A 25,773-nucleotide genomic window follows, 5' to 3' on the forward strand; every position below is an offset into this window, starting at 1 on the left:
ATCACGTGCTGTGCACTGTTGGCTGGGCCGGGGGCCCTTCCCAGTGCAGGGCTGTGGGCCATCAATTTACCTTCTCTTTGCACTGAAAGGGAAGCTGGAACAGTTGCCATGTTTTCTGATAAATTATAGCCAACCGTTCCCCAGGCTTGCAGTCCTGAAGATCCCAGCACTTGTATAAATCAGACTAATGAAAGCCGAGGTTGTCATCTTCAAGAGCAGGCATTCACTCCGTAAACCTTATGGCATGCCCGCTGGGTGCCCACGCCTGTGCTGAGCCCTGGGGCCATGGAGACATACTGGACTTAGTCTCAGCCTACAAAAGGCCCATGGGCCAGTGGGGCAGGCAGATTACCAAAGGCAGCAAAAAGGGGGCCTGGTGGGAGGAGTCTGTACTTTGGAACAGCTTTTCCTAGCTGTGTGGCCTTGGGCCAGTGCTTCAGCCTCTCTGAGCTTTGGTGGCTTCACCTGCAAAGCAGCTGTGATAACGCCTACCTCACAGGATGGTCATAAGAATGAAATGAATAAAATGACAATACAGCACCGGCCTAGCCTGGCGCCTGGCCCCTGGGGGTGGTCTCAGTAAAGGGTGAATTCCTTCCCTTTCTCCTTGACTCCCTCCACCTGTAGGAAACCTCCCCTCCCCGGGCCTGTGGGAGGGCAGAGGAAGAAATGCTCAACTCTGCCTGGGGTTAGACAGGGAAGGAGTCACAGAGCAGGGGACCTCGAGGTAAGACTTCTAGAAGAGGGGTTGGGGGAAATTGGGGGTTTAGGGGCATGGAATATGGGGGAGAGACAGAGATATGAGGAAATAGCTAATGCAGGATGGAGGGTGCTGAGAAGTGGGAGGTGGGACGTAGGCAGGAGACTGAGAGGTGCCTGAGAGCACAGCAGTGTCAGAGAGGAGCCTCCGAGGTTGCACTGAACTGGTATATGTTCAAGTTCAACGTTTACGCCTTGAACCTCGAAGGATGGATTGGGACAGTGAATTGTCTGTTGAGATGGTTCTGGGCTGGGCCCAGGCCTGAGGATGGAGAGAAGGTGACTGAGAAAGAGCTTCATTGGGGAGTGGGGATGAGAAAAAAGGGCGACTGAGCCACAGGAGGGGCTAGCTTGGCAACAAGTCCACAGCAGGGACACGATGTCTACTCCCGAGAACACATACCCTCCAGACATGGGCTCCCAGGCAGGGAGGTTCACAGACTCAAGGCAGAGACCAACCCACACAGAGAACGCCCCGCAGAGCATGCAGATACAAACTAGCAGAGACTGGGACACGTGGGCACGCAGAGATGTGCCACAGTTTGCACACACACAGAGGAAGCTTGCACATGAAGTACAGTTACGGAGCATGTATATCCAGATGGTCAGACTAGGGTGATCAACTCATCCCGGTCTTCCCAGGACTTCTCCATTTTACCGTTTCACCACGTTCCCCATGTCCTGGAAACCCCCTCAGTCCCAGGCAAACTAGGACGAGAGTTGGTCACCATAACACGGAGACATGCACAACGCACAGGTGTCTGCACACATGGAGGCATAGACACACCTGGGCGGACACACGGAGTCACACACAGAGCACAGGGACTCAAGGCACCCAGACATGCCCCAGCCCACCCCAGGGACCAAGTACACACAAACACACACCCAGATACAGACACACAAGGGCTGACTCGCATGCATGTACACACACACCTACTGAACAAGAGAAATGCCAAAACCTAAACCACTGAATATGCATTGGAAGGACTGATGCTGAAGCTGAAGCTCCAATGCTTTGGCCATGTGATGCAAAGAGCCAACTCATTAGAAAAGACCCTGATGCTGGGAAGGATCGTGGGCAAGAGCAAAAGGGGGTGAAAGAGGATGAGATGGTTGGATGGCATCACCAATTCAATGGAAATGAGTTTGAGCAAACTCCAGGAGATGGTGAAGGACAGGGAAGCCTGACATGCTCCAGTCCATGGGGTAGCAAAGAGTCAGACACAACTGAACAATAATAAAGCCAATAAAACAAAGGCCAAGCAGATTTCAGAAAGAACAAAATCAACCATTGAATCAGTAGACTAATGGGAGGTGGGCCTTGCTCTAATGGTAAAGAAATGCTTCTGGGAAGGGAAGAATAGGAGTAAGCAGACCACTCCTGGGTCTGGGCCCACACCAGAATCCTCCTTGCAAGGGAAGCTTCTCCAACCCGACTCAGCTAGCCAAGTCCACAGCGGAGCGTCCTGCACGCGCTTCACCCCATGAATTGGACACCACCTTCCATCCTCACAATGTGGGCGGGATTAAGTGAGTAAATGTGTGTGAAGCACCAGGAATAGTGCCAGGCACACAGAGGGTTATGTTCAATATATCCCAACTGTTATGGTACAGATCCTTGGTCCCTGTTTTGAATTTCTGAAACCCCAAACTTACTGAAAACAGAACATCTCTTCCTAACTGGTTAGGAGGCACAACCTTATCCAAACTGACATAACGTTGTTTATCCAATTTTGTGTGAATATGCAATATTGTGTCTCTGTGAGAATGTTAAGGTGCTTGGTTATGGGAAATCATATTAGTTTTGAAAATGTGCACAATTCAGAATCTGAAACATATTGGTCCCAAAGGATTCAAATAAGGGGCCATGGACTGTTCACCTTTGAATTCAGATAGATGGTATATCGTTACGTGTGTGTTTGCATGCAGACACAGGCATCACCCTTAACAGTACGCAAAGCATAGGTGTCTGTCCAACAGGCATCACCCTTAACAGTACATGTTCACATACATTATCTCATGTGACCCTCCCAGAACCAGGGAGGTCTACGAGTATCAATGTTACCTCTAGTTCACAGACCCACAACCAAGGCTCAGAGAGGCTGAGTGACTAGCCCAAGTTCACACAGCTAGTTAATGAGGAACTGGGTCTCAAACCTTGGATCCCAGGACTCCAGAGCCCACGTTCTTTCCCTTACACTCCCTTACCCTCTACTGTCTCAGCTACTTGGTGAAAAACATTCATGGGCATCAATGGAAGCAAAAGGAAAGTAATTTCAACCTCAAGTTCAACATTTACGAGCTGAAGGCCCCAGCTGCCTATCACATGGACTAATGTCCAGAGTGCAGGGGTTGGACTGGGAACCCCTGCAAATTTGGGAGCAGGGTCCTGCCTCCACTCCTTCTACTGGTCCCTTGCTGGTTTCAGAGAAGAAATGTTTTTTTCCCTTCTACCTTCATTATAACCATCTGGTCCTCAGAGTCAGTAGCAGCCTGTTTGCCTTTCCTGAAGTTCTCAGTGTTGGACATAGCTTGTGTTTCACAACAGGAGCCCAGAGTTGGCTCAGTGCTTCAGGACATGAACCTCTTATGACGGTACACAGGACAGTGGTTTCTGGGCCCCAGGGGACAGACTATAACCTTGACTTTGAGCAGCAAAGTATTCCTACAAGGACCCAGACACCCACCCTCAGGTCCCAGCCCGGCCAAGAATAGTCACGAGCTCTTGGGTAAATTACTTAACATAGTTGGGCTTTAGGCAATATTTCCAAGTCCCTCCCAGGACTTAAATGCCACATAGTCCAAGAGCCTTCTCAACTCACTTGAACAGCACCCCGACCATGCCTTCACTGGTCAGGGACCATCTGCATTGGCCCCTCCCCAGACGGCCAGGGTCATTTGGGTGTTCTCTACTGGGACTTCCCAGCTCTGGTTTTGTTGTTTGCTGTAAAAGTTTTCTGATGGGAAAGGGAGTTAGTGTAAAGACCTACAATAGAACAGCAGTTCCCATATTTGGCTGCACATTACAATAAACCCGGGAGGCTTTTAAGAATCAAGTGTTCAAGCCACACCCTAGAGTAATTACATCAGAGCCTCTGGGGGAGGCACTCAGGCATTTGTAGCACGTGGTGTCCCCAGCAATTGCAATGTATAGTCAAGTTTTATTCATTCACTTAATAAATTTTCATTTAATTCTTACAAACTGTTTTGTGGTTCAACTGATTCTTTCCCCATTTCTCTTCCTTTGCTGCTGCTGCTGCTGCTAAGTCACTTCAGTCGTGTCTGACTCTGTGCAACCCCATGGACTGCAGCCTACCAGGCTTCTCCGTCCACGGGGTTCTCCAGGCAAGAACACTGGAGTGGGTTGCCATTTCCCTCTCCATTCTCTTCCTTTACAGGTCCTTTTCAATTTGCTTTGAGTAAGAAGCCCTCTACTCGACTGTTTTTCTTTTGATTTTCTTTTCTTTTCTTTATTTTTTAATAAAGAAGCATTTATTTAAGGTTTGTTAGTACTGAAGCCTGGGAGATACAGGTGAAAGAAACACTTAAATTGTGTTCCACCAAAATGGGGAGACTTATAAAGGCAACTTTTCTATTGATATTTAATCTTTTCCACCCTAGCTAAGCTAGTTTATTTACTGTACTTTAAAAGTGGCTCTAGACAAACACATGATGAAGTTATCCCCCAGTATGTGTCCAGAAGGGCACTAAAGGTAATATTTACATAGAATCCCAGGACAGCTACGACAGTGGAGGGGAAGGCATCCAGATCAGGAAGAGCATCCTCTGGATGTTAGACAATAATGAGGATGGGGGAAGTTTAATTATTTTTTATTTTATTAAAAAAATTTTTTTGTTATTTATTTATTTATTTTGGCTGGCACCACAGGCATGTGGGATCTTAGTTCTCCAAGCAGGGGTCAAACTTGTGCCTGCTGCTTTGGAAGGGCTGAGTCTTAACTGCTGAAACTCCAGGGAAATCCATTTATTTTATTTTTTGGCCACATGTGCAGCATGTGGGATCTTAATTCCCCAACCAGGGACTGAACCCACACAGTCTGAGGTAGAATCAAGGATTCTTAACTACTGGATCATCGTGGAAGTTCCTGAAATTTATTTCTGATGCTAGTGATATTGGTGAATTGAGAGCTAACAGTGAGAATTTATTTGTACTTGGTTCTCAGAACTTCAGTTATATGCACTAGTAATATTTTTACATGCCTTTATTTGTAGGCAATAAACAAATAAATAAATTTGCTGTGGTTTTTCAGTCTCTAAGTCATGTCTGACCCTTTGCGACCACATGAACTGCGGCTCATCAGACTTCCATGTCCTACACTACCTCCCAGAGTTTGCTCAAACTCTTGTCCATTGAGTCAGTGATGCCATCCAACCATCTCATCCTCTGTCCTCCCCTTTTCCTCTTTCAATCTTTCCCAGTATCAGGGTCTTTTCTAATGTGTCGGCTCTTCACACCAGATGGCCAAAATATTGGAGCTTCAGCTTCAGCATTGGTCCTTCCAATGAACATTCATGGTTGATTTCCTTTAGGGTTGACTGGTTTGATCTCCTTGCAGTCCAAGGGACTCTCAAGAGTCTTTTCCAGCATCACAGTTTAAAAGCATCAGTTCTTCAGCACTCGGCCTTCTTTATGGTCCAACTCTCACATCCATGCATGACTACTGGAAAAAGCATAGCTTTGACTATACTGACCATTGTTGCCAAAGTGCTGTCTTTGCTTTTAAATATGCTGTCTAGGTTTGTCATACTTTTCCTTCCAAGGAGCAAGCATCTTTTAATTTCATGGCTGCAGGCACCATCTGCAGTGATTCTGGAGCCCAAGAAAAGAAAATCTGTCACTGCTTCTACTTTCCCTCCTTGTATTTGCTGTGAAGTGATGGGACCAGATGCCATGATCTTAATATTTTGAATGTTGAGTTTCAAGCTAGCTTTTTTACTCTCCTCTTTCACCCTGATCAAGAGGCTCTTTAGTTCCTCTTCACTTTCTGCCATTAGAATGGTATCATCTGCATATCTGAGGCTGTCAACACTTCTCCCCCAATCTTGATTCCAGCTTGTGATTCATCCAACCCACCATTTCGCATGATGCACTCTGCATAGAAGTTAAATAAGCAGGGTGACAATATATAGCCTTGTTGTGCTCCTTTCCCAATTTACAGCCAGTCAGTTCTTTCATGTCCAGTTCTAACTGTTGCTTCTTGATCCACATAGTTTTCTCAGGAGACAGGTAAGGTGGTCCGGTAGTCTCATCTCTTGAAGAATTTTCCACAGTTTACTGTGATCAACACAGTCAAAGTCTTTAGCATAGTCAGTGAAGCAGAAGTAGATGTTTTCCTGAAATTCTCTTGCTTTCTCCATGATCCAGTGAATGTTGGTAATTTGATCTCTGGTTCGTCTGCCCTTTCTAAATCTAGCTTGTACATCTGGAAGTTCTTGATTCAGGTACTGCTGAAGCCTGGCTTGAAGGAATTTGAGCATAACCCAGCTAGCAAGTGAAGTGAACACAATTATATGATAGTTTGAACATTCTTTGGCATTGTCCTTCTTTGGGATTGGAATGCAAACAGATCTTTTCCGGTCCTGTGACTACTGCTGAGTTTTCCAAATTTGCTGACATACTGAGTGCAGCACTTTAACAGCATCATCTTTTTAGGATTTTAAATAGCTCAGCTGGAATTCCATCACCTCCACTAGCTTCATTCGTAGTAATGCTTCCTAAGGCCCACTTGACGTCATACTCCAGGATGTCTGGCTCTAGGTGAGTGAGCACATCATCATGATTATCTGGGCCATTAAGACATTTTTTATATAGTTCTGTGTATTCTTGCCACTTTTTCTCAATCTTTTCTGCTTCTGTTAGGTCCTTATTGTTTCTGTCCTTTACCATGCCCAACCTTGCATGAAATATTCCCTTGATATCTCCAGTTTTATTGAACAGATCTTTAGTCTTTCCCATTCTATTGTTTTCCTCTATTTCTTTACCTTCTTGAATGGGTAAGGAAGGTGTGGTATATATACACAATGGAATATTACTCATCCATGAAAAGGAATATATTTGAGTCAGTTCTAATGAGGTGGATGAACCTAGAACCTATTATACAGAGTGAAGTGAGTCAGAAAGAGAAAGATTCTAACACATATATACGGAATCCAGGAAAATGGTACTGAAGAATGTATATACAGGGCAACAATGGAGAAACAGACATGGAGAATAGACTTATGGACATGGGAAGAGGGGAGGAGAGGGTGAGATGTATGGAAATAGTAACATGGAAACTTATATTACCATATGTAAAATAGATAGCCAACAGGAATTTGCTGTATGGCTCAGGAAACTCAAACAGGGGCTTTGTATCAACCTAGAGGGGTGGGATGGGGAAGGAGATGGAAGGGAGTTTCAAAAGGGAGGGGATATATGTGTACCTATGGCTGATTCATGTTGAAGTTTGACAGAAAACAGCAAAATTCTGTAAAGCAATTACCCTTCAATAAAAAATAAATTAATTAAAAAAAAGAGAAGGCCTTCTTATCTCTCCTTGCTATTCCCTGTAACTTTGCATTCAGTTGAGTATATCTTTCTTTCCCTTCTCATTTGCTTTTTGCTTCTCTTCTTTTCTATTATTTTTAAGGCCTCCTCAGACAACCATTTTGCCTTCTTGAATTTCTTTTTCTTTGGGATGGTTTTGGTCACTGCCTCTTGTACAATGTTAGGAACCTCGATCCATAGTTCTTCAGGCACTTTGTCTAACAGACTGAATCCCTTGAATCTATTTGTCACCTCCACTGTATAATCATAAAGGATTTTATTTAGATCATAGCTAAATGGCCTAGTGGCTTTCCCTACTTTCTTCAATTTAAGACTGAATTTTGCAATAAGTAGCTCACGATCTGAGTCACAGTCATCTCCAGGTCTCATTTTGCTGACTGTATAGAGTTTCTAAATCTTCAGCTGCAAAGAACATAGTTTGATTTCAGTATTTACCATTTGGTGATGTCCATGCATAAGGTCTTCTCTTGGATTGTTGGAAAAGGGTATTTGCTACAACCAGTTTGTTCTCTTGACAAAACTCTGTTAGCCTTTAAGGCCAAACTTGCCTGTTACTCTGAGTATCCCTTGACTACCTACTTTTGCATTCAAATCCCCTATAATGAAAAAGATATATATAGACATATAGGTGTTAATTCTACAAGGTGTTATAGATCTTCATAGAACTGGTCAGTTTTAGCTTCTTCTGCATCAGTGGTTGGGGCATAGACTTGGATTACTGTGATGTTGAATGGTTAACCTTGGAAACAAACCGAGTTCATTTTGTCATTTTTGAGTCTGCATCCAAATACTGCATTTTGGACTCTTTTGTTGACTGTGAGATCTACTCCATTTCTTCTAAGGGATTCTTGCCCACAGTGCTAAGCTGCTGCTAAGTCACTTCAGTCGTGTCCGACTCTGTGCGGCCCCATAGAAAGCAGCCCACCAGGCTCCCTCATCCTTGGAATTCTCCAGGCAAGAACACTGGAGTGGGTTGCCATTTCCTTCTCCAATGTATGAAACTGAAAAGTGAAAGTGAAGTCACTCAGTCATGTCTGACCCTCAGCGACCCCACGGACTGCAGCCTTCCAGCCTCCTCTGTCCATGGGATTTTCCAGGCAAGAGTACTGGAGTGGAGTGCCATTGCCACCCCACTAATAGTTAATAGTTATCTGAATTAAATTCGCCCATTCTCATCCATTGTAGTTCACTGATTCCTAAGATACCAGTCTTCACTCTTGCCATCTCCTGCTTGACCATCTCCAGTTTACCTTGATTCATGGATCTAACATTCTAGATTCCTATGCAATATTGTTCTTTACAGCATTGGACTTTACTTTAACAACCAAACACATCCATAACTGAGTGTCATTTCCGATTTGGCCCAGCACTTCAGTCTTTCTGGAGCTATTCGTAGATGTCTTCTGCTTTCCCAGTAGCATATTGGACACCTTCTGATGCTGGGGGCTCATCTCCTGATGTCATATCTCTTTGCCTTTTCATACTGTTCATAGGGTTCTCATGGCAAGAATACTTGGGTGGTTTTCCATTCCTTGCACCAGGGGACCACGTTTTGTCAGAACTTTTCAGTATGACCTGTCCGTCTTGGGTGGCCCTGCACAGCATGGCTCATAGCTTCACTGAGTTATGCAAGGCCCTTCACCACGACAAGACTATGATCCATAAAAAATAAATGGATACAAATAAATAAAAACATTAAAATCTGATGTCCAAACCACATCCTAGAACAATTTTATCAGCACCTCTGATGGAGGCACCCAGGCATTAGCATTCACTTGGAGTCCTAGATCTCAGTGCACAGCCAGATTAAGAACCAGGGCTTCTCAACCTTGAAAATGATGCCTGGGAATCTTGTTCAAATGCAGACTGTGATTCAGCAGGTTACACTGGGGCCTGGGATCTGCATTTTCCAAAAAAGCTCCCAGGTGCTTCTGATGCTTCCTGTTCTCAGACCACAGGGCTCAGTCCTTTAGGAAGTCCCTTCAGGCTCAGATGATCTAATGAGCTCATTCCCTTCCTTCCAAGGACTGATTGTGAAACCTCACTCTCATGATGGGCCACCAGCCCACCAACCAGGCCCACCAGGTTTTTCCATCCCTCTGCACCTCCCCAGTGAAGTAGGTTATGCCAGCGTGTCCTCAGAGGCCCTGCATCACAGTGGGACAGACATGGGCTGAAAGGCCGAGTCTCCACCTCCCCCATGGCAGGGACCAGGCCAGGGCAGGGACCAGACAGGGCCAAGGGGAGGCTCGGCCAGCATTCATTCTCAGGCTGCTGTAATAATGTACTGCCACTGATGCGCTTCAACAATAGAAATTTGCTGTGCACAGTTCTGCAGATGAGAAGCCCAAAATCAGGTTTCAGCAGGGCTGGTTCCTTCCGGAGACTGTGAAGGGAGAAATCTGCTCCAGGTCTCTCTCTAGGGCTGGCAAATGGCCGTCCTCCCTGTGTCTCATCACATCATCTTCCCTCTGTGGGTGTTTGTGTCCAAATTTTCCCCTTTTATAAGAACACCAGTCATCCTGGATAAGGGTCCCCCCTAACGACCTCATTTTGACTTCAACATATGATTTTAGGGGAACATGATGTAACCCACAACAGCTTGTTATATAAGAAGTGAGCCCCAATTTACGAGATCATTTGAGTTTTCAAGAGGAGCCAGAAGTCTGGACTTACATGTGAAATCTTCTGATTTTTTTAATGTTAGCAATGTCTTCGATTTTAGAGCAAACTGTGGGGACCTCATGCTCTACATCTGTGCCTGGGCTGCTCACCTTCCCTCCCGTAGAAACTGTGCCCCAGAACAGGCTGCAGCACCCTCCAACACCTCCCTGCTGCCCTTGCGGTCTGCCTCCCAGCTCTCAGCTTGCCCTGCTTCCCCACCACAGCTACAAGATTCCCTCCTCTTACCCTCCTCTCCCTTCTTTTCCCTCCCTTAATGTTTCCCTGCCTTTCAAGCCACCAGATTTGTGCTCTTGCAGTTCCCTCTGTCTGAAATGCTCTCCCGGCAAACGAAGTTTTAAGCTTCAGCTCAGGGGTCATCATTTCTCTGAAGCCTTCCTGGACTGCCCCTGGCGCCATCCTTCCTTCCTGCTCCTGAACCTCTTAGAACTGCCCCCATGCCCCACTTCTATCATTGTGCCAGCTTCAGGGTACTTATTAGACTTGCTTGCTGCTCTGTCTTCCCCTTTCTCCTCTATTCTGTGGCACCATGGGAGTTGGGAACCAGCCTCACTCATCAGCTCCTAGGAGGTTCAGGCAATCACAGATTCAATTTCTGGCTCTGCCTGGCTTCAGCGACCTGGAACAACTCACCCAACCTCTCACCCTCAGTTTTAAAATCTATAAAAAGGATATAACAAAACCCACAGCGTTATTTTGAGAATTTCAGAACCTGGTACATAACAGGTACTTTAATAAATATTTGTTAAATGAGTGAAACAATCACTCTAAGGAGAAGTCCTCAGAGCTCCCACTGCTGCTGCTAAGTCGCTTCAGTCGTGTCTGACTCTGTGCGACCCCATAGATGGCAGCCCACCAGGCTCCCCCGTCCCTGGGATTCTCCAGGCAAGAACACTGGAGTGGGTTGCCATTTCCTTCTCCAATGCATGAAAGTAAAAAGTGAAAGTGAAGACACTCAGTCATATCCGACTTTTAGCAACCCCATGGACTGCAGCCTCCCAGGCTCCTCCGTCCATGAGATTTTCCAGGCAAAAGTACTGGAGTGGGGTGCCATTGCCTTCTCCGCAGAGCTCCCACTGGGGCTGATGAAATGCTAGGAGTGAGTTGAGTATAGATTCTAGCGGCCAACAACTGTTTCATCTTTTGTTTTCACATGGTTTCATCTTTTGAATTTCATATTAATTCATTTTCCATTTTTCAGCAGGCATGGTTGGTATTCTCACTGTCATTTTAGGAGGAGGAAACTGAGGTTCATAGCATTGTGTCACTCCATGTTGCACAGCCCCTCAGTGGCTAAAGCCCTGGTCGACAGACATACAGATCTACTGCACCTGTTTCTCCTGGTCCTGGTTTTAGGCAGAGTTGTTCTCATCAGCAGTCATGTGGTCAGACATCCCAGGCTGCAGAGAGTGCCACAAGCCCAAGACCCCTGGGGCTGGTGGGCCAGGACAAGGGCTGCAGCCTGCTCCACTGCTTGACCTGGGCCCAGGCACCCCTCTCTGGGCCTCTAGGTCCCCATCTGTGCAATAAACCAGCTAGCCCACCTGGGTTCACCTTTCACATCTATCTTAGCTAGCTCAGTGACCTTGAACATGGTGCTTCATCTCCTGTGCTTCAGTTCTCTCATCTATAAATCAGAACTTCTCACAGGACAGTGGCAAAAACATGAATGGCCATGAAGCACTTACTACAGTGCCTGGCCCATAGTAAACGCTCAGTAAATGTTAGCTACTTGTCTTTATTCTATTGTGGGTCTCCACGATCCCCAGCACCCCTTCAGCCCTGGCCCTGCCTGCTCTCTGACTCCCAGTCCACTGCTTCTTCCACTCCATTAACCTAGAAGAAACCCACCCAGCAGGGCAAGGGCAGCCCCACCCCCAGTCTTCCCCAAGAATCCAGCTCTTCTTTGTCCTGTTCTGCTGACTCCCAGATTGTCCTGGCTGAGCAGCCCCAGCCCCCACTAAGAACGCTGTCCTGAAGACCCCCACTGGGACCCTGTCAGAGTCCCCGGCTTTGGGGGACTGAACTCTGACCTCCATTCTTCCAGCATGAATTCAGCCTGCCTAAGGCCATGGGGCTGGGCCAGCAGGGCCCCTGGGAGGCTAAGGCTCTGGCATGACTCCAGGCAAAAGTAGCAAAGCTCAGCAGAAATATCCCGACAAGGATGCAGGTCAGTGGCCTGGGAGGAGCTGGCAATAAGGGGTCTGCAAAGGCAAGGGCTGCCAGCCAGAGAACAAAAGGGTCTTGGAGAGAAGGCCCAGGCTCCAGCCCCGGCCCCTGAGAAATCTACACCAGAGAGGAAAGGCCAGGAATTGGCCATAGAGCATAAGAAACTTCAGGCTGCTGCTGATGCCTACTTTTAACTTGGACCCTGGGATCCCTGGATTCTAAAGTGAGGCCATCTGCCTCTGAGGGAGAGAGACCTGTTTCCTTTTGGAGCTGTAAGGGGCTCAGAGCGCTGCTTGGCTCCAGCCCTTTGCCTCTGCTGTTTCTGCTGTCTTTCCCCCTTGTCTGCCTGTCCAAACCCCCTTCACCCTTCAGAGCCCTGCTTCAGCTTAATGCCACCTTCTCAGGGAAGTTCAGATGCCCTAGAAGTGAGATGTCCTCACCTGGGCTCCCAAAGTGCCTCCCCTCCCTGCTTCAGAGCACTTCCCACATTGTCTCAAACTTTCTTGGGTGCTTTTATCTTCCCTACCAGGCTGTGAGTTCTGGAACCATGTCTCTTCACCTCTGAACCCTGTGCCTGGTCCACAGCCTTTCTCTCCGGAAAGGCTGAGTGAATGAATCTACCAATGGGTCTTATGTTCCAAAAGAGTCTTTTTGCTCTAGAGATTCGAAGATCAAAACAAAAAGAGGCCCCTGACTGTAAACATGTGTGTGTGAGCATGCAACATTTACACAGGGCACCCTGGGAATTTGTTAGAATCGCATAAATGAAGAATTGACCAGCAGGATGTAGCTATGCTCAGCCAAGAAGCCAACTTTGTCTACCTGCCAGTGCCAATTGAATCTCCTTCAACTAAGAGTAAGGAGCCAGAGTTTGACCCCCTTTCTCGGCCACCCAGGCAGGGCACTGCCCGCTTCCTAGACCATCTGTCACCAGAATTCCATCCGGAATTCCAGGCCCCTGTCCCCTGGCCTCCCACTATCCCCAGCAGAGATGCCTGAAATTCAAATATTGTGATCCATCTTAACCCAGACCTTCATCTCTTGCCAGGCTGTCTCTCTACCCCAGAGCCCTCACACTATGGCAAACTGAATTCTTCATCCTAGAGGCCTTCCCAAATGCTCCCTCTTGTTGCTTTATGGAATTCCACTTCCTAACGGTTCCATCTGTGCATCCCCATGAACCTCAAAGCTTTTATATCATCCAAGGTGGAGGTCAACATCCTTCGCATGAAAATCATCGACCACAGTCTGGGTTGGGGCTCTCACCTTCCACGCCACCTCTAAGCTAAAAACCCCACACAGATGTATCCTTCTTCAGTCACCTGACCCTACTGATTTACCTTTCTAAATATTTCTCAATTTCCTCCCTTCTCAGGCTTGAGCCCTCTTTATCTCCTGCCTGGACGGTTATAGTAAACTCCTCATTGGCTTCCACGCATTAGCTCTCAATCTCCGTTGACTCATCCTCCATACAGGTCACCAGTGGGATCTGTTTAAAATGCAATCTGATCAAGTCACTTTTTCCTTAAAAATCTTCCATGGCTCCCATTGCTTTCAGTGGAATTGATCACAGTGGGTTTAGCACCACACCAGTCCTGCAGGATATTTCATAGACATAAGATTCAGGAAATGCTGTACACAATGCCCCTCTTTAAGATTCATAATGTACATTAGCATCTTACGGATGGCTACAGGACTTCCCACATGGTTAAGAATCCACCTGCCAATGCAGGGAACAAAGGTTCAATCCCTGTTCTGGGAAGATTCCACACGCCATGGAGCAACTAAGCCTGTGCACCACAGCTACTGAAGCCCTCATGCCCTAGAGCCCATGCTTCTCAATAAGAGAGTACCCCCACTCACCACAACTAGAGAAAGCCCACAAGCAGCAACGAACACTCACTACAGCCAAAAATAAATAAAAATTTAAAAGATGGCTTCATCATCCTAAACTCCAGCATCTTGCTCTCTGACCATGGCCACTTTCTTGCTGTCCCCCAGTACACATGTTCTTCAGCTTCACAGGACATCCAGAACTCAAGCCCTTCCATTTCTCTCTGCCCCAGTCCTGTCAGACCTCACTGGTACCCTGCCTCGTGCCCAGCATCACTTTTGTGCAGCCTGAGTCACCTCTCCCATTTTCAGAAGGGGCTCTTCTAAGTTTGCAGAAGACCATCTCCTACTTATGGGGCAAGGAGAGAACTTAGGAACTCCCTTCATGTCTGGCTCCCTTTCCTCCTGCCTCCCCCTGAAGGCAGACATCTCCACCTACATTCTGCATCTAGTCCTCTCTCCCCTTTACCACCTGTATCTATCTTCTTTCTCCTATATCTCCTACCTTTGCTTTAGTCTCTACCTTCAGCCTATAAATATCAAACTCCTCCATCCAACATGCAAACGAACCCCCCCTCAGTAGTCCTTTGAATGCCGCCTCCTCTCATAACTGCTAAGCCCTCTCTCCCCTCCCCCATATAGCCTTGCTTTTCTAAAGAAGAGTCTACCTTCTCCACTTCCATTTCACTCTTTCCATTCCAGACTCAACCCACTGCAGCCTTTCAGACTCCACCACCTTCTGAAACTGCTCTGGTCGCAGTCGCCTAGAGTTACCTGACTCATGCGTTCACTGCCTTGCCTTCACGATCCTCCCTGGAGCAGCTGGCACTGATGGGCCATGCCTTCTTTTGTACACAGCTGTGTCCTAGCTGGTAGGACATGAGCCCCTGATTTTCCTCCCGCTTGACTCTGCCCTGCTCACCTGCCCCCTGCACGCTGAGAGTCTCCAAGCTCCACCTTAGTAGTCTGCTCTTTTCTATGTGTGCCCTGTCCCTGGGCATCTCATCCACACTCATGTCTTCAACTGCCCCCCAGCATGCGACCACCCACACCCCTGTCCTTATCTCAGACCTCTCTCTGGAACTCTGGGACCACACTGCCCACTGTCTGCTGGGTCCTAGATGCGCCAGACAACTCACAGCCAACACATCCTGAGGACTCATCTCCTGCTGCTCCCCCAGCAGCAAATGAGACCATCCAGTGCACAACCCAGACACTAGGGTCACCCTGGTCCCTTCCTTCCACTTCTCCTTCCCTCCCAGGCATAGCCAGTCATACAGTATGGCAGAGCCAACCTGACCGTACAGAGGAGAAAACTTGCCAAACACAGTTCCAGCGGCCCTACCCTGACTTACTGAATCCAAAGCTCCCAGGCTGGGCCTAGGAATCTGAGTTCCTAGAAAGCCCCTCCAGCCTGCTGGGATGCCTGGGTCAAGTCCCAAACTGGCATTTAGGAACCACTGTTCTCTGATTTGTCCCCTGCCAATCTCCACTGCCAAAAGCACCTCTGCTTGCCCCATCTGATCCATCTTCCATACTGAAGCTAAAATGCTACAGGACTACGGCTCACCTCTCCTAAAACCCTTCTATATGCCCCCTCCAAGAACCCCACTTCATAGCCATGCACATTTGGTGGAGTGACTTCTGCTCACCTCCTATATCACCTCTAGCCTCACTCCCCTCTCCTCAGATGATGCACTCCAGCTGCCCCAAAGGATAATTAGTCCTCAAACCCACAGCCCTGTTCTACAGCTCCTGGCTTTGCACACGTTGCTCTTTCTAATCAGACCTCCTCACTCCCTCAGCCCCTCTGGATTGACTCTAAAGGCTCAACAAACGCTGGGCTAAAAGCCTGCCCCTTAGGCACTGTTAGCCCACACGGGACAACAGATTTCCTAGGATTTCCCCCCCAGGTAAATGGTGGGCCCTTAAGACAGAGCCTGGACTTTGATTGGTCACCATCCCCAGAGCTGAACTCAGCAAGATTAGTGGATGGAAGAGTAAAATAAGAGAAGGAATGGAGGAGAGCAGAGAGGCCCAGAGAAGTCGGGGTGATTCTGCCTATCTGTCCTTTGGCCCAGGCCACCAACTGACCTCTCCTTAGCAGGGACTCTGCTCTGGATTCTCAGGCTGGGTTCTCAGAAATACCACCCTCGTGGGGTTTGTGCTGCCCCCCAGGCTCTGACATTCCCCTAGTAGCCAGGTCAGAGAGGGAGCTGCATTCCCCCCTCTCCATGTGCCCTCTGATAAGGTTTGGGGCATCTAAGAAGTCTTAGCTCCTCCTGTCTGCCCTGGCCACCTCTGAACTTCATTAACAAGGACAGTGGGTTCACAGGACCCCGGGACCAGCTTGCACTCTGAACTAGCGGTCCCCTCCTCTTCCTGGACCCTCTCCCACCCTTGCTCAGTGCCTGGGCAATGCACCACGACTCCCCATCCTGTCTCTTTTCCTTTCCCCCTCTTTGCCCACTCAGTGCCTTTGCTGCAATACCTGCCAGTCACTTCAAGGCTTTCCCTTGGCTTTGACTCCCAACTTTACTTCCCTCCACTGTCCTGCTTCAACCCCTCCCCAGCCTGGTCTGAAGATTGAGGAGGCCATGTTGGGGAGGAGAGCTAGATGGGGGCAGAGGTCTGCGTTAGTTGACTGGCACCTCCACTTTGCCCCCTCACTGTGCAGACACCAGACCCTCCATAAAGTGGGCTTGATTCTGTGGCAGCCCTAGCCTTTGCCTCCCACACTCAGGATCAGGTACATAATTTGTGGATCCGGTGCAACATGAAAATACAGGACCCCTTGCCCAAAAGTGGTTAATAACTTCAAGATGGCAGTAGGAGAGCACTGAACCAAACGCCAGGCCCTCCTAAATGCATGGCTCTGTGGACTACACAGAGGCCCTTCCCACACCCTTTCCCAGCTGGGGACAGCCCCTCTCCCCTCTCCTGTCCTCAGCTGCTTTCTAGATCAGCTCCTCAGGGCCTGAGAGCAGGACCCCAGACCCAGGCACCCGCAGAGGTCCAGAGCCCTGTTCAGCAGGCACTCAATTCCTGCAGTCCCTCTGGGGATCTTCACCCCCACACTACCTCTGGGCTGCAGGGTACATACACCCTCCTCAGATCAATGCTTATTGACTGAGCCCCACCTGGCTAAGCCTGTGGAAGAGAGGACAAGTTGACAAAGGCTCAATCACTGCCCTCCAGGAGTTCAGTTTAATAGCAGGATTAAACCTTAAACAAGAGCAGGACCAAACACAGAACTCAGTGGGTTCAGAGAAAAATCATCATATTTGATTAGGAAGCTGAATTTCAAGAGAGATGGCATAAAGGTGGACTTCCGTGAGTGAGCAAGATTTTATTTACCCGAGGAGGAAAAGGGCTTTCCCCTACGGTTGCACAGCAGGCATGTTAGAGGTGGGAAGATGCCTGGCAGGTCCCAGAATCCTGGGTTGTGCAGTTTGCCGAGGCATACTGAGGGCAGAAGAGTGGGAAGAGACTGGAAGGGAATTATAGGGTCTGCGTGCAAAGCTCTAAGAGCTGTGGTGAAATGTTGGTACTTTCGTAGCGGAGGCACTGAGGGGGCGTTAGGTTTGGGCCATATTTCGGATTAAAGGGAGAAAAGAGGCGATTTCCTCCACTTGGCCCTCCCAGCCTGCCGGCAAGTGCAAAGTCTCACTTTTCTGCAAGACAGGCCGCTGATATCCAGGGTTCTGGAGTTTATTCAGTCCACCCTTCTCTGAGCTACCCACAAGGGTGCAGCGGCCTGGGCTCCCTCCCGCCACACCAACGCGGGGGACCCACAATCTCGCGCGATTCTGGGTTCCGCGCAGCAGTGCGGGGCGGTTGTTGGAGTGGTTTGAGGCTTTTCTGCCACTTCCTTCCGTGGTCCTGCTCATGGTGGTGGTGGTGGTGCGGAAGTTAGGTGGGTTGGTGGTGGTTGCGGAATAGGATCCAGGACTGGGAGTGGAGGCGACCTACTGGGCGCATCTAGAAGGCATGCCTGGGAGTGGGGACAGGGTGGCTGTCATCCCCTGGTGGACCTGCTGCTGCTGCTGCTAAGTCGCTTCAGTCGTGTCCGACTCTGTGCGACCCCACAGACGGCAGCCCATCAGGCTCCACCGTCCCTGGGATTCTCCAGGCAAGAACACTGGAGTGGGTTGCCATTTCCTTCTCCAATGCAGGAAAGTGAAAAGTGAAAGGGAAGTCGCTAAGTCGTGTCCGACTCTTCGCGACCCCATGGACTGCAGCCCACCAGGCTCCTCCGTCCATGGGATTTTCCAAGCAAGAGTGCGGGAGTGCGGTGCCATTGCCTTCTCCGCCTGGTGGACCTACTACCCACTTATTTTAACTTTCTATTATGTATATTCTCAAACATATACGAAAGTAGAGAGAGTGGTATAATGATTTCGCCAAGCCCAACTGCCGAGCTTCAACGATTTTCTCCTCTTGGCCAATTTTGTTACATCTAACCCTCTCCCACCACCCACTTTAAAGAAGAATGTGGGTGGCCTGGGGGTGGCAGAGACTCCCCCCACCCAGAGCTGTAGGAGAGCTGGTACCAAGCTTGCACCCCTGGCGAATGGACCGCCAAGAGGCAGAGCGCGGGCACTGTAGGGCTGGGAGAGGGGCTCACGCTGGGTAGGGGCCCCGGGAGGTGGGGGCGGGGCTAGCGGGGCGGGGCTTGGAGCGGCGAGGGGGTTGGGGGCGCTCTCCCGGTGACTCAAGGCGCGTGGGGCTGAGCGCAGAGCTGCAGTCTCCGCCTTTGCAGCTTGGAGTGTGCCCGCTGTGCCGCAGCTGTCCGTGCCTGCCGCCGCCTTCCCGCCGCCGCCACCGCTGCCACCATGCCCAACTTCGCTGGCACCTGGAAGATGCGCAGCAGCGAGAATTTCGACGAGCTGCTCAAGGCGCTGGGTAAGCTGGCCCGGGCAGCGCGCCCCGACGAGAGTAGCGGCCGAAGGCGCCCAGGGGCCCGCGGGGAGTCGGCTTTAGGGACCAACACCAGGCAGGAGGGAGTCCTGGGTGCCTTAGATCGGGGCGAATTCCAAGGAGCATCTCATCTAGAAGTGGCGAGGAGAGCCCGGGATCCACTCATCCAGCGAACGTTTGCTGGATCCTTGGCGCTTTCCCCGACGGCTCGGTCTTTATCTCGCGCTAGATCATCGCGAGGAGAGATTATTACTGAAATCCTGGGAGGGTCAGGGACTTTAAATTTGGGAACTCATTTTGAGACCAGGCCCTACCACGTGCTACCGAAGGAAAGCCATTTACCCTCTCTGAGCCTCAGTTTCTCATCTTGAAAATCAGGGCGAGAGCCGGGGGAGGAATGGTTCATTTGTAAGTCCCCCTTCTGTAGTCAGAGGGTTTGGGAAATGTCGGGCCAATTCTGGGACAATGGGCGGGTGACGAGACCCCGTGACCCGAACCCGGGTCTTCCCCGTTCTTCCCGGGGCAGGTGTGAACGCCATGCTGAGGAAAGTGGCCGTGGCGGCTGCGTCCAAGCCGCACGTGGAGATCCGCCAGGACGGGGACCAGTTCTACATCAAGACGTCCACCACGGTGCGCACGACCGAGATCAACTTCAAGGTCGGAGAAGGCTTTGAGGAGGAGACCGTGGACGGACGCAAGTGCAGGGTGAGGTCCCAGAGTCTGGGCAGCCTTCCCAGATCCCTGCTCCCTACTCAGGAACCGTTGCAGCCAGATGAGACCCTCGTCTCCTTTTGCAGCCTGTGGCGCGCCTTCCTTGCAGGGCGTGTGCACCGGCTGTTTGCTCAGAGGATCTGTGCAACTCGTTGCCCTGGGCTCAGGAGAAAGTCCCACCCCAGCCCCTCCCAACCTCCTCCCTAAACTGCCTCCCGGGGTGCTAACCGCCGCGCTTAAAGCGCGGGCTTTGGGTTACACCGCGTTCCCTGCAGGCGTTTCTGCGGCATTTTGCAGCGATCCTCGCGCGAGCGCAGGCGGCTGGGGAGGAGGAGGAGGTGGCTGGGCCGCGTTGCCTGGCCGTGCGGCTGCCACGTTTCCTGTCGCAGGTGGAGCCGCAGCTCTTGCGTCCCGCCCTCCCAGGTCCCTGGGCCCTTGGGAATGCTCTGGATCCAGTTTCAGCAGTCTTGATGGCCCCGGTACCTCTCCTGCCCTCCCTCAGTTAGGTTCCTTAAAGGAAAAGACGAAACCTTTCCAAAAGCAAGGCAGATTCTGCCCGGAAAATGGACTGAGTGCCCTCTTTTAGTCCTCAGGGGCAAGAATTCTGTTTCTCTCCGTTTATCGGTCCCAGGGATGAATCGGTGGACTGAAGCAAGAGGTTGTAAATCCCTTTTTTAGATGGGCAAAGTCGCATTCGGTTGGTCTCTGGAATAGAATGGAAGGTTGGCTACCCATGTATTTTGAGGACAGATGGAAAAACAATCGATGATGCTACCACTTATTTAAAAAGTGACAAAATGTCTCCCTCCTCTCCCCCAAGGTTTGAAAAAAGAAAAACTCATAGCATTCCAGAGAGTGAGAAATTGTTTTTCACCTTTCCGGAGCCGTGCCTGTCTGATCTAGAGTGAGACTCTCTGGGCACTGGGTTTGGGAGGACATAGAGACACAGCCCCCCAGAAGCATCCTGGCCCACGAAGCAATATTTGACCCCCAGAGTTGACACAGCCTGAAAATGATATCTGGGCTTGGAGCTGGCAAGATCCAAGCCCTCAGCCACTGCTCTGTTTGCAAAAACAAAAGAGCAGGACATCTCTTCAGCGTAGAGGGAAGGTCTGGGAGTCTAAGGTAAAAGGCCTGGCAATAGGCAGAACTCAGTTTGGGTACATCCAACAGTGAGTACTGCTGGAGACAGTAATTCTGATCAGAAATCAAAGGTTCACAGGACAGCCTGGGGAGCGGGGCTTTATCCATCCCCACCCTGCCTAGTGAACGTGTCCCGTGTGTTAGTTAAAAACCCAGTATGTGCACATTCAGTACAGCCGCCTCGCCCAACTGTATAGCATTTTGCTTCATGCAGAAGCCAGGGAAAACTACAGGGGAATCCCTTCTTTGCCTCCTACCTCTGACAGCATGAAGACCCTTCGGATCTTAAAAAAAAATTTTTTTTTTTTCCTAGAGACATGTAACCTGGGAAGTGGCAGTGTTTTTATTCTCAGAGTCAGAGAAACTCAGGATTATCAGAGCAGGCTGTGTACTGCATCTGCTGAGTGCAAACAGAAAGCGAGGCATTATCCCCAAATCCGTGCAAGGAACAGGTCCTGATTTGCTGACTAGATGTGGTCACAAATATGGTGTCTTAACCGTTCTAAAATTTTGTATTTCTGTTGTGAAGCTTTTTGCCCTCAACAGCCAAATTGCTTGAAGGGGGAGCCCATTTTGACATAAATGAATCATTTTATGCTCTCAATTTTATTCCTGAAGATGTAAGGCATGCCTGAGGCTTTGCTGCTTCTGTGTGTGTGTGTGTGTGTGTGTATGTGTGTGTGTGTGTAATATAAGGTATATTTATACTCCCATAAAATCTGTGATCAGCCCTCTGAATTTGGGCTTGATAAGGCACAGCAGAGAAGGTTCTGTGCGCCGCTGACAGGGACCATGTGTTGCTTCTCTGCACAGCAATTATTCTCCTGTGCTCATTGTTGTCTCTGCTCCCCGCTGCCAAGACTGTAATTAATGTCACTAATGGTTTTCCTGCCCGCAGAGCTTACCCACTTGGGAGAATGAGAACAAGATCCACTGCACACAAACTCTTCTGGAGGGGGACGGCCCCAAAACCTACTGGACCCGCGAGCTGGCCAACGACGAACTCATCCTGGTGAGTGAGACCCCCACCCCCACCCCCCAACCCTGAAAGGAGCTCGAAGGTTTCCAGCTGCTGCTCACAGCGGGGCCCCACCAACGTCGTCCTCACTCGCCCATTCAGGGAGAGACACTCTATGCCCTGGCTTAAAATGTAAGTAGAAAAGCTCGAGATGATAGTTTAGGCCAAAGGAAATCACTGTTCGATGGTTGGCAGGAGAGCGGAGTGGCTCAGAGGGCAGAGTAGGGGCTAGAGACATGCTGCGCTGCCGGCCACTATCCAAACCCACACATCCCGCGGTGACTAGCTGCCTTGCTTAAGCCAACCTCCCCTCCAGCTGGGTTCAGCGTGCGTGGGCTCTGCGAGGTCCCAGAGTTCACTCTGCAGAAGGGGTTTTCCTCACCTCACCATTCTCCACTTTGCTGCCTAGGAAAGATTTCAGAAATTTCAGTACGCCTGCACTGGAAGTCTTTTTATCGCCACCCCTCCACCCCGCCACCCCCGCCCCCGGACTTACAGACTCCAATGGCTTTCCGGGAGACAGACAAGAAATGCTAATTTAAGACAGTCTGAGGGTTAACTGGAGAGGGTAATCAGGGAATCAGATTGAAGTATTTTAAACATCTCTGACCATGCAAAATATACCTGCTGAGGCCAAGTTAGAAACCTCTGTAGTTAAATCACACACCTCCTTCCCCTTTACTTAGGGGAGCAAAGGAAGTGGAGGGGGGCAGGAGTGAAGGACAGCTCCCTGTTATGCTCCCTTTGTGTTTCAGAACAGACCAAGCTTTCCTGACAACAGCCTTCCCTGCCCGCCTCTTCACTCCCCCCAATCACCCCCACCCCACCCTCATGCCCACACTAGAAAAGGGGAAAGCTGTTGTGGGTAACCAGGAAATGATATCCTTTGTTCTCCATCAGGCCTGCTGTTAACATCTTCCCTCTAAGACTGCCTGCTTGCCCTGTCTTAATGAGCGTCACCCTGAAAAGTCGGGGAAGGAGGTGGCAAGGAACGCTAGGACAGGACTCACTGTGACCCAGGCCTGGCCCTTCCCTCCCCAAGCTGTAAAATGAGGGTTTGGACTGAAGCCTGGTCCCCACCCCCCACCCAGGTCCCTCTTAGCCCTGAAATTACATGTTTATTCTGTAGGAAGACCCTCAATTGAGCTGTTTCTGTTACTTCAGCGGAGGCTGCTTGATCTCACTCTTGCCTTCTTGTTCTTCCCTGAGATGATTTCCCAGACTTCCTCCTTTCACACAGAAAGGACTGGCTTCATTTGCAACCTGGTTAATGTTGTTTCCAGGGCAGGAATACATTGATGGGGTTGGGGGAGCAATTTGAGGCCGAGAGATGGAAATTTAAGAGAAAAAGGGACATATTCCTTGGGACCAGGGAAGCAAAGAGGGAGATGATTTTTGGAGTTCTTGAGGGTAGCTGAGGGTTAAGTAGGCTCAGTGTGCTTGGTGAGAAAGTGTGATTTTATTAATCTCTGTAGTATCTGAGCAGCCCGCACACTGGCTTGACTCTGTTAGGAGATTTCTCCCACTTCCAACTCCCCCACTACATCTCCACCCGTGCTTCTCTCCCTGGCTCAGCAGACATATACATACATACATACGAGCCTCAAAGGGAACATTAATTCTTGGCATTTGGGATCTAAAATACGGGCTTTTGTTCCAAGGGTTATTATCATTAATAAATCCAAATGTAGGGAGATGCTGTCTCTATAAACAAGAGGCAATTTATTCTGGTTAACTTGAAATAAGCTTTCCCAGCAACCCTGGGCTGTAACTTGCCTTCTTTTGAAAACTGAGCGAAGTCCCTTAAACCACTCTGGAACACTACGGAGAGTTTCTTTCAGGAACCTCTCATAATAGTCTGCGGGCTGAGAAGGACATTTTGAATGTGGTTGGAAATGTAGCCATTTCTTCTTGTTTCGTGAAGCCATTTGATGGCCTGGGTGAGGTGTCAATCAATCTAGCACAGATAAAGAGTCCAATCCCCAAACTTTGGCCTGCCATGGGATACTCCATGGCCAGAAAGCTGGAAGAGTTTTGGAAAACTGACATGGTTCTGAGAAGTCTGGACATTTGAGAGGTGAATTGCTATGAGAACCCCTGCCTCACCCTCCCCCAGCACCCAGCATCATCTGCTAATCCCTCACTAATAAGGAGAGGGAGGAAGACCAAGAAAGTGTCCAGAGCAGGCACAGCTGTGCCGGTATGATCAGCAGTTCCCTATTTAGGCTGGAGATGAGCGTTTGATTCCTTCATAATCACTAATGACTAGTATTTCCCTGAAACACACATTAGAATAATGTCCCAGCTCATGTTCTCTGAGAGCATCTCATGACCAACTGAGTGACCCAGGGGAAGCTACAAGTATGTTCAGGCTCTTGCGTGCATGTGTGCTAAGTTGCTTCAGTCATGTCCAACCATTTGTGACCCCATGGACTATGTAGCCTGCCAGGCTCCTCTGTTGATGGGATTCTCCAGGCAAGAATACTGGAGTGGGTTGCCATGCCCTCCTTCAGGGGATCTTCCCAACCCAGGGATGGAACCTATGTCTCCAGTGGATCCTGCAATGCAGGAGGATTTTTTTTTACCACTGAGCCACCAGGGAAGCCCATTCACGCTCTTAGTTCAGGGTTTTTAACGTAAGGCCCTTTTGACATTTTGAAAGATAGGGACTCTCCCACAGAAAAATGTATGTCTGCAAACAAACATATCTATGTCAGTTGACAGACTGGGGACATCCTGTTTGTCTTAAATTTTTTTTTTTTTTAATATACATATTGCTTTTTCTGTCCCAGTTATCTGTGAGAGACCCAGGAGAGCAGGCTTGTGTGTAATTGCCAGTTTTTGGAAGAGTGGAGACAGCTTACTTACAGGGATATCTTTTCAGAGGCCAGAAGAAAATAGTCCTCCATTTGTGGAATGATTTGTGCCCTCTCCACAGCAAACAAACAAACAAAGGGTCATAAAATTGTAGCTGAAAGAATTGGGATCATCTTGTTCAACTGCTCTCCTGCCCTCAACTCCCTGCCGCTCCATCTCTGAATTGTCCAAAAGACCAGAGCAGTGCCCCAGCTCACCTGGCTGTGAATTGCAGGCCTAGCTTTGGAGGCCTATGCCATGCTCTTGCAGCCAAGACCACGTTTCTAGCTCACAGGTTCCTTGAGTATCAGTGACACCTGAGTATCTCAGGTGTCTCTCAGGATGGACAGCCACTTCCTAGAAGGCACCTCTATACCCTTTCCAAGGATATCCCACCTGACTGCTCATTATTGGATCCCAGGGCTCAGTGGCCGGGGCCCATTGCTCTCTTGAAATCACTTGAAAAGAGACAGAACCACTTCAGAAATGTTCAGTATGACATACCACCACCCCCACTCCAGTTTAATTTAAAAAACCAAAGCCAGGAAACTTGCATTTTTTATGTCAGCACTCCCAGGTTCCAGAAGCAAAGGAAAACTGCGCACAATATAATTCTATACCTTCGCTGCCTCTCTGCCAGTGCAGAGCTCAAGGGAGGGGAAAAAAAAAATCCTTAGCGCTGAGCATGAACACACAGCACAGGAAATTGAATGTCTGTTACAAAGAGTTTTTAACAGGGCAGTAAGTGGCCTTATTAGCGATATGCTTTAAACATTTTTGCACAGGCATCTGCACTGATTGGTTTTCCTTCCCTGCAGACGTTCGGCGCCGATGACGTGGTCTGCACGAGGATTTATGTTCGGGAATGAAGGCGGCCAGCTTGCTCCAGCTTTGGGGGTGGGATGCATGTTCCCCCAAGGAATGTCATAGCTCTGAGCCGCCAGTGGACCTCCTCTTCCCCGGTATTAACGTTAGGTGATCCCGATGTCCCCCCAGTAATGCTGTAGTGTTTTCCCCAAGGCTTTGTGCCTCTGTCTCCCTGGCGCTCCATAGTCTGGCATCTGTATGGTTTCATCAGTCATTAAACTGGGTGTACACACCTCAAGGCTTTCTC

The 25,773-nt window shown here is 49.3% G+C and overlaps 1 protein-coding gene across 1 annotated transcript; it reads left to right on the forward strand.

The window, feature by feature from the left end:
* The first annotated feature begins 18,559 nt into the window (after window positions 1-18,559).
* CRABP1 (cellular retinoic acid binding protein 1) lies at window positions 18,560-25,755 on the forward strand. The gene is given in 4 exon segments (NM_181028.2): window positions 18,560-18,916; window positions 19,458-19,636; window positions 21,684-21,797; window positions 25,478-25,755. Coding segments are annotated over 4 exon segments (414 nt in total). The 5' UTR covers window positions 18,560-18,846; the 3' UTR covers window positions 25,529-25,755.
* The last annotated feature ends 18 nt before the right edge of the window (window positions 25,756-25,773 follow it).

The sequence above is a fragment of the Bos taurus genome, chromosome 21 (assembly GCF_002263795.3).
Source record: "Bos taurus isolate L1 Dominette 01449 registration number 42190680 breed Hereford chromosome 21, ARS-UCD2.0, whole genome shotgun sequence".
In the NCBI taxonomy this organism is placed as follows: domain Eukaryota; kingdom Metazoa; phylum Chordata; class Mammalia; order Artiodactyla; family Bovidae; genus Bos; species Bos taurus.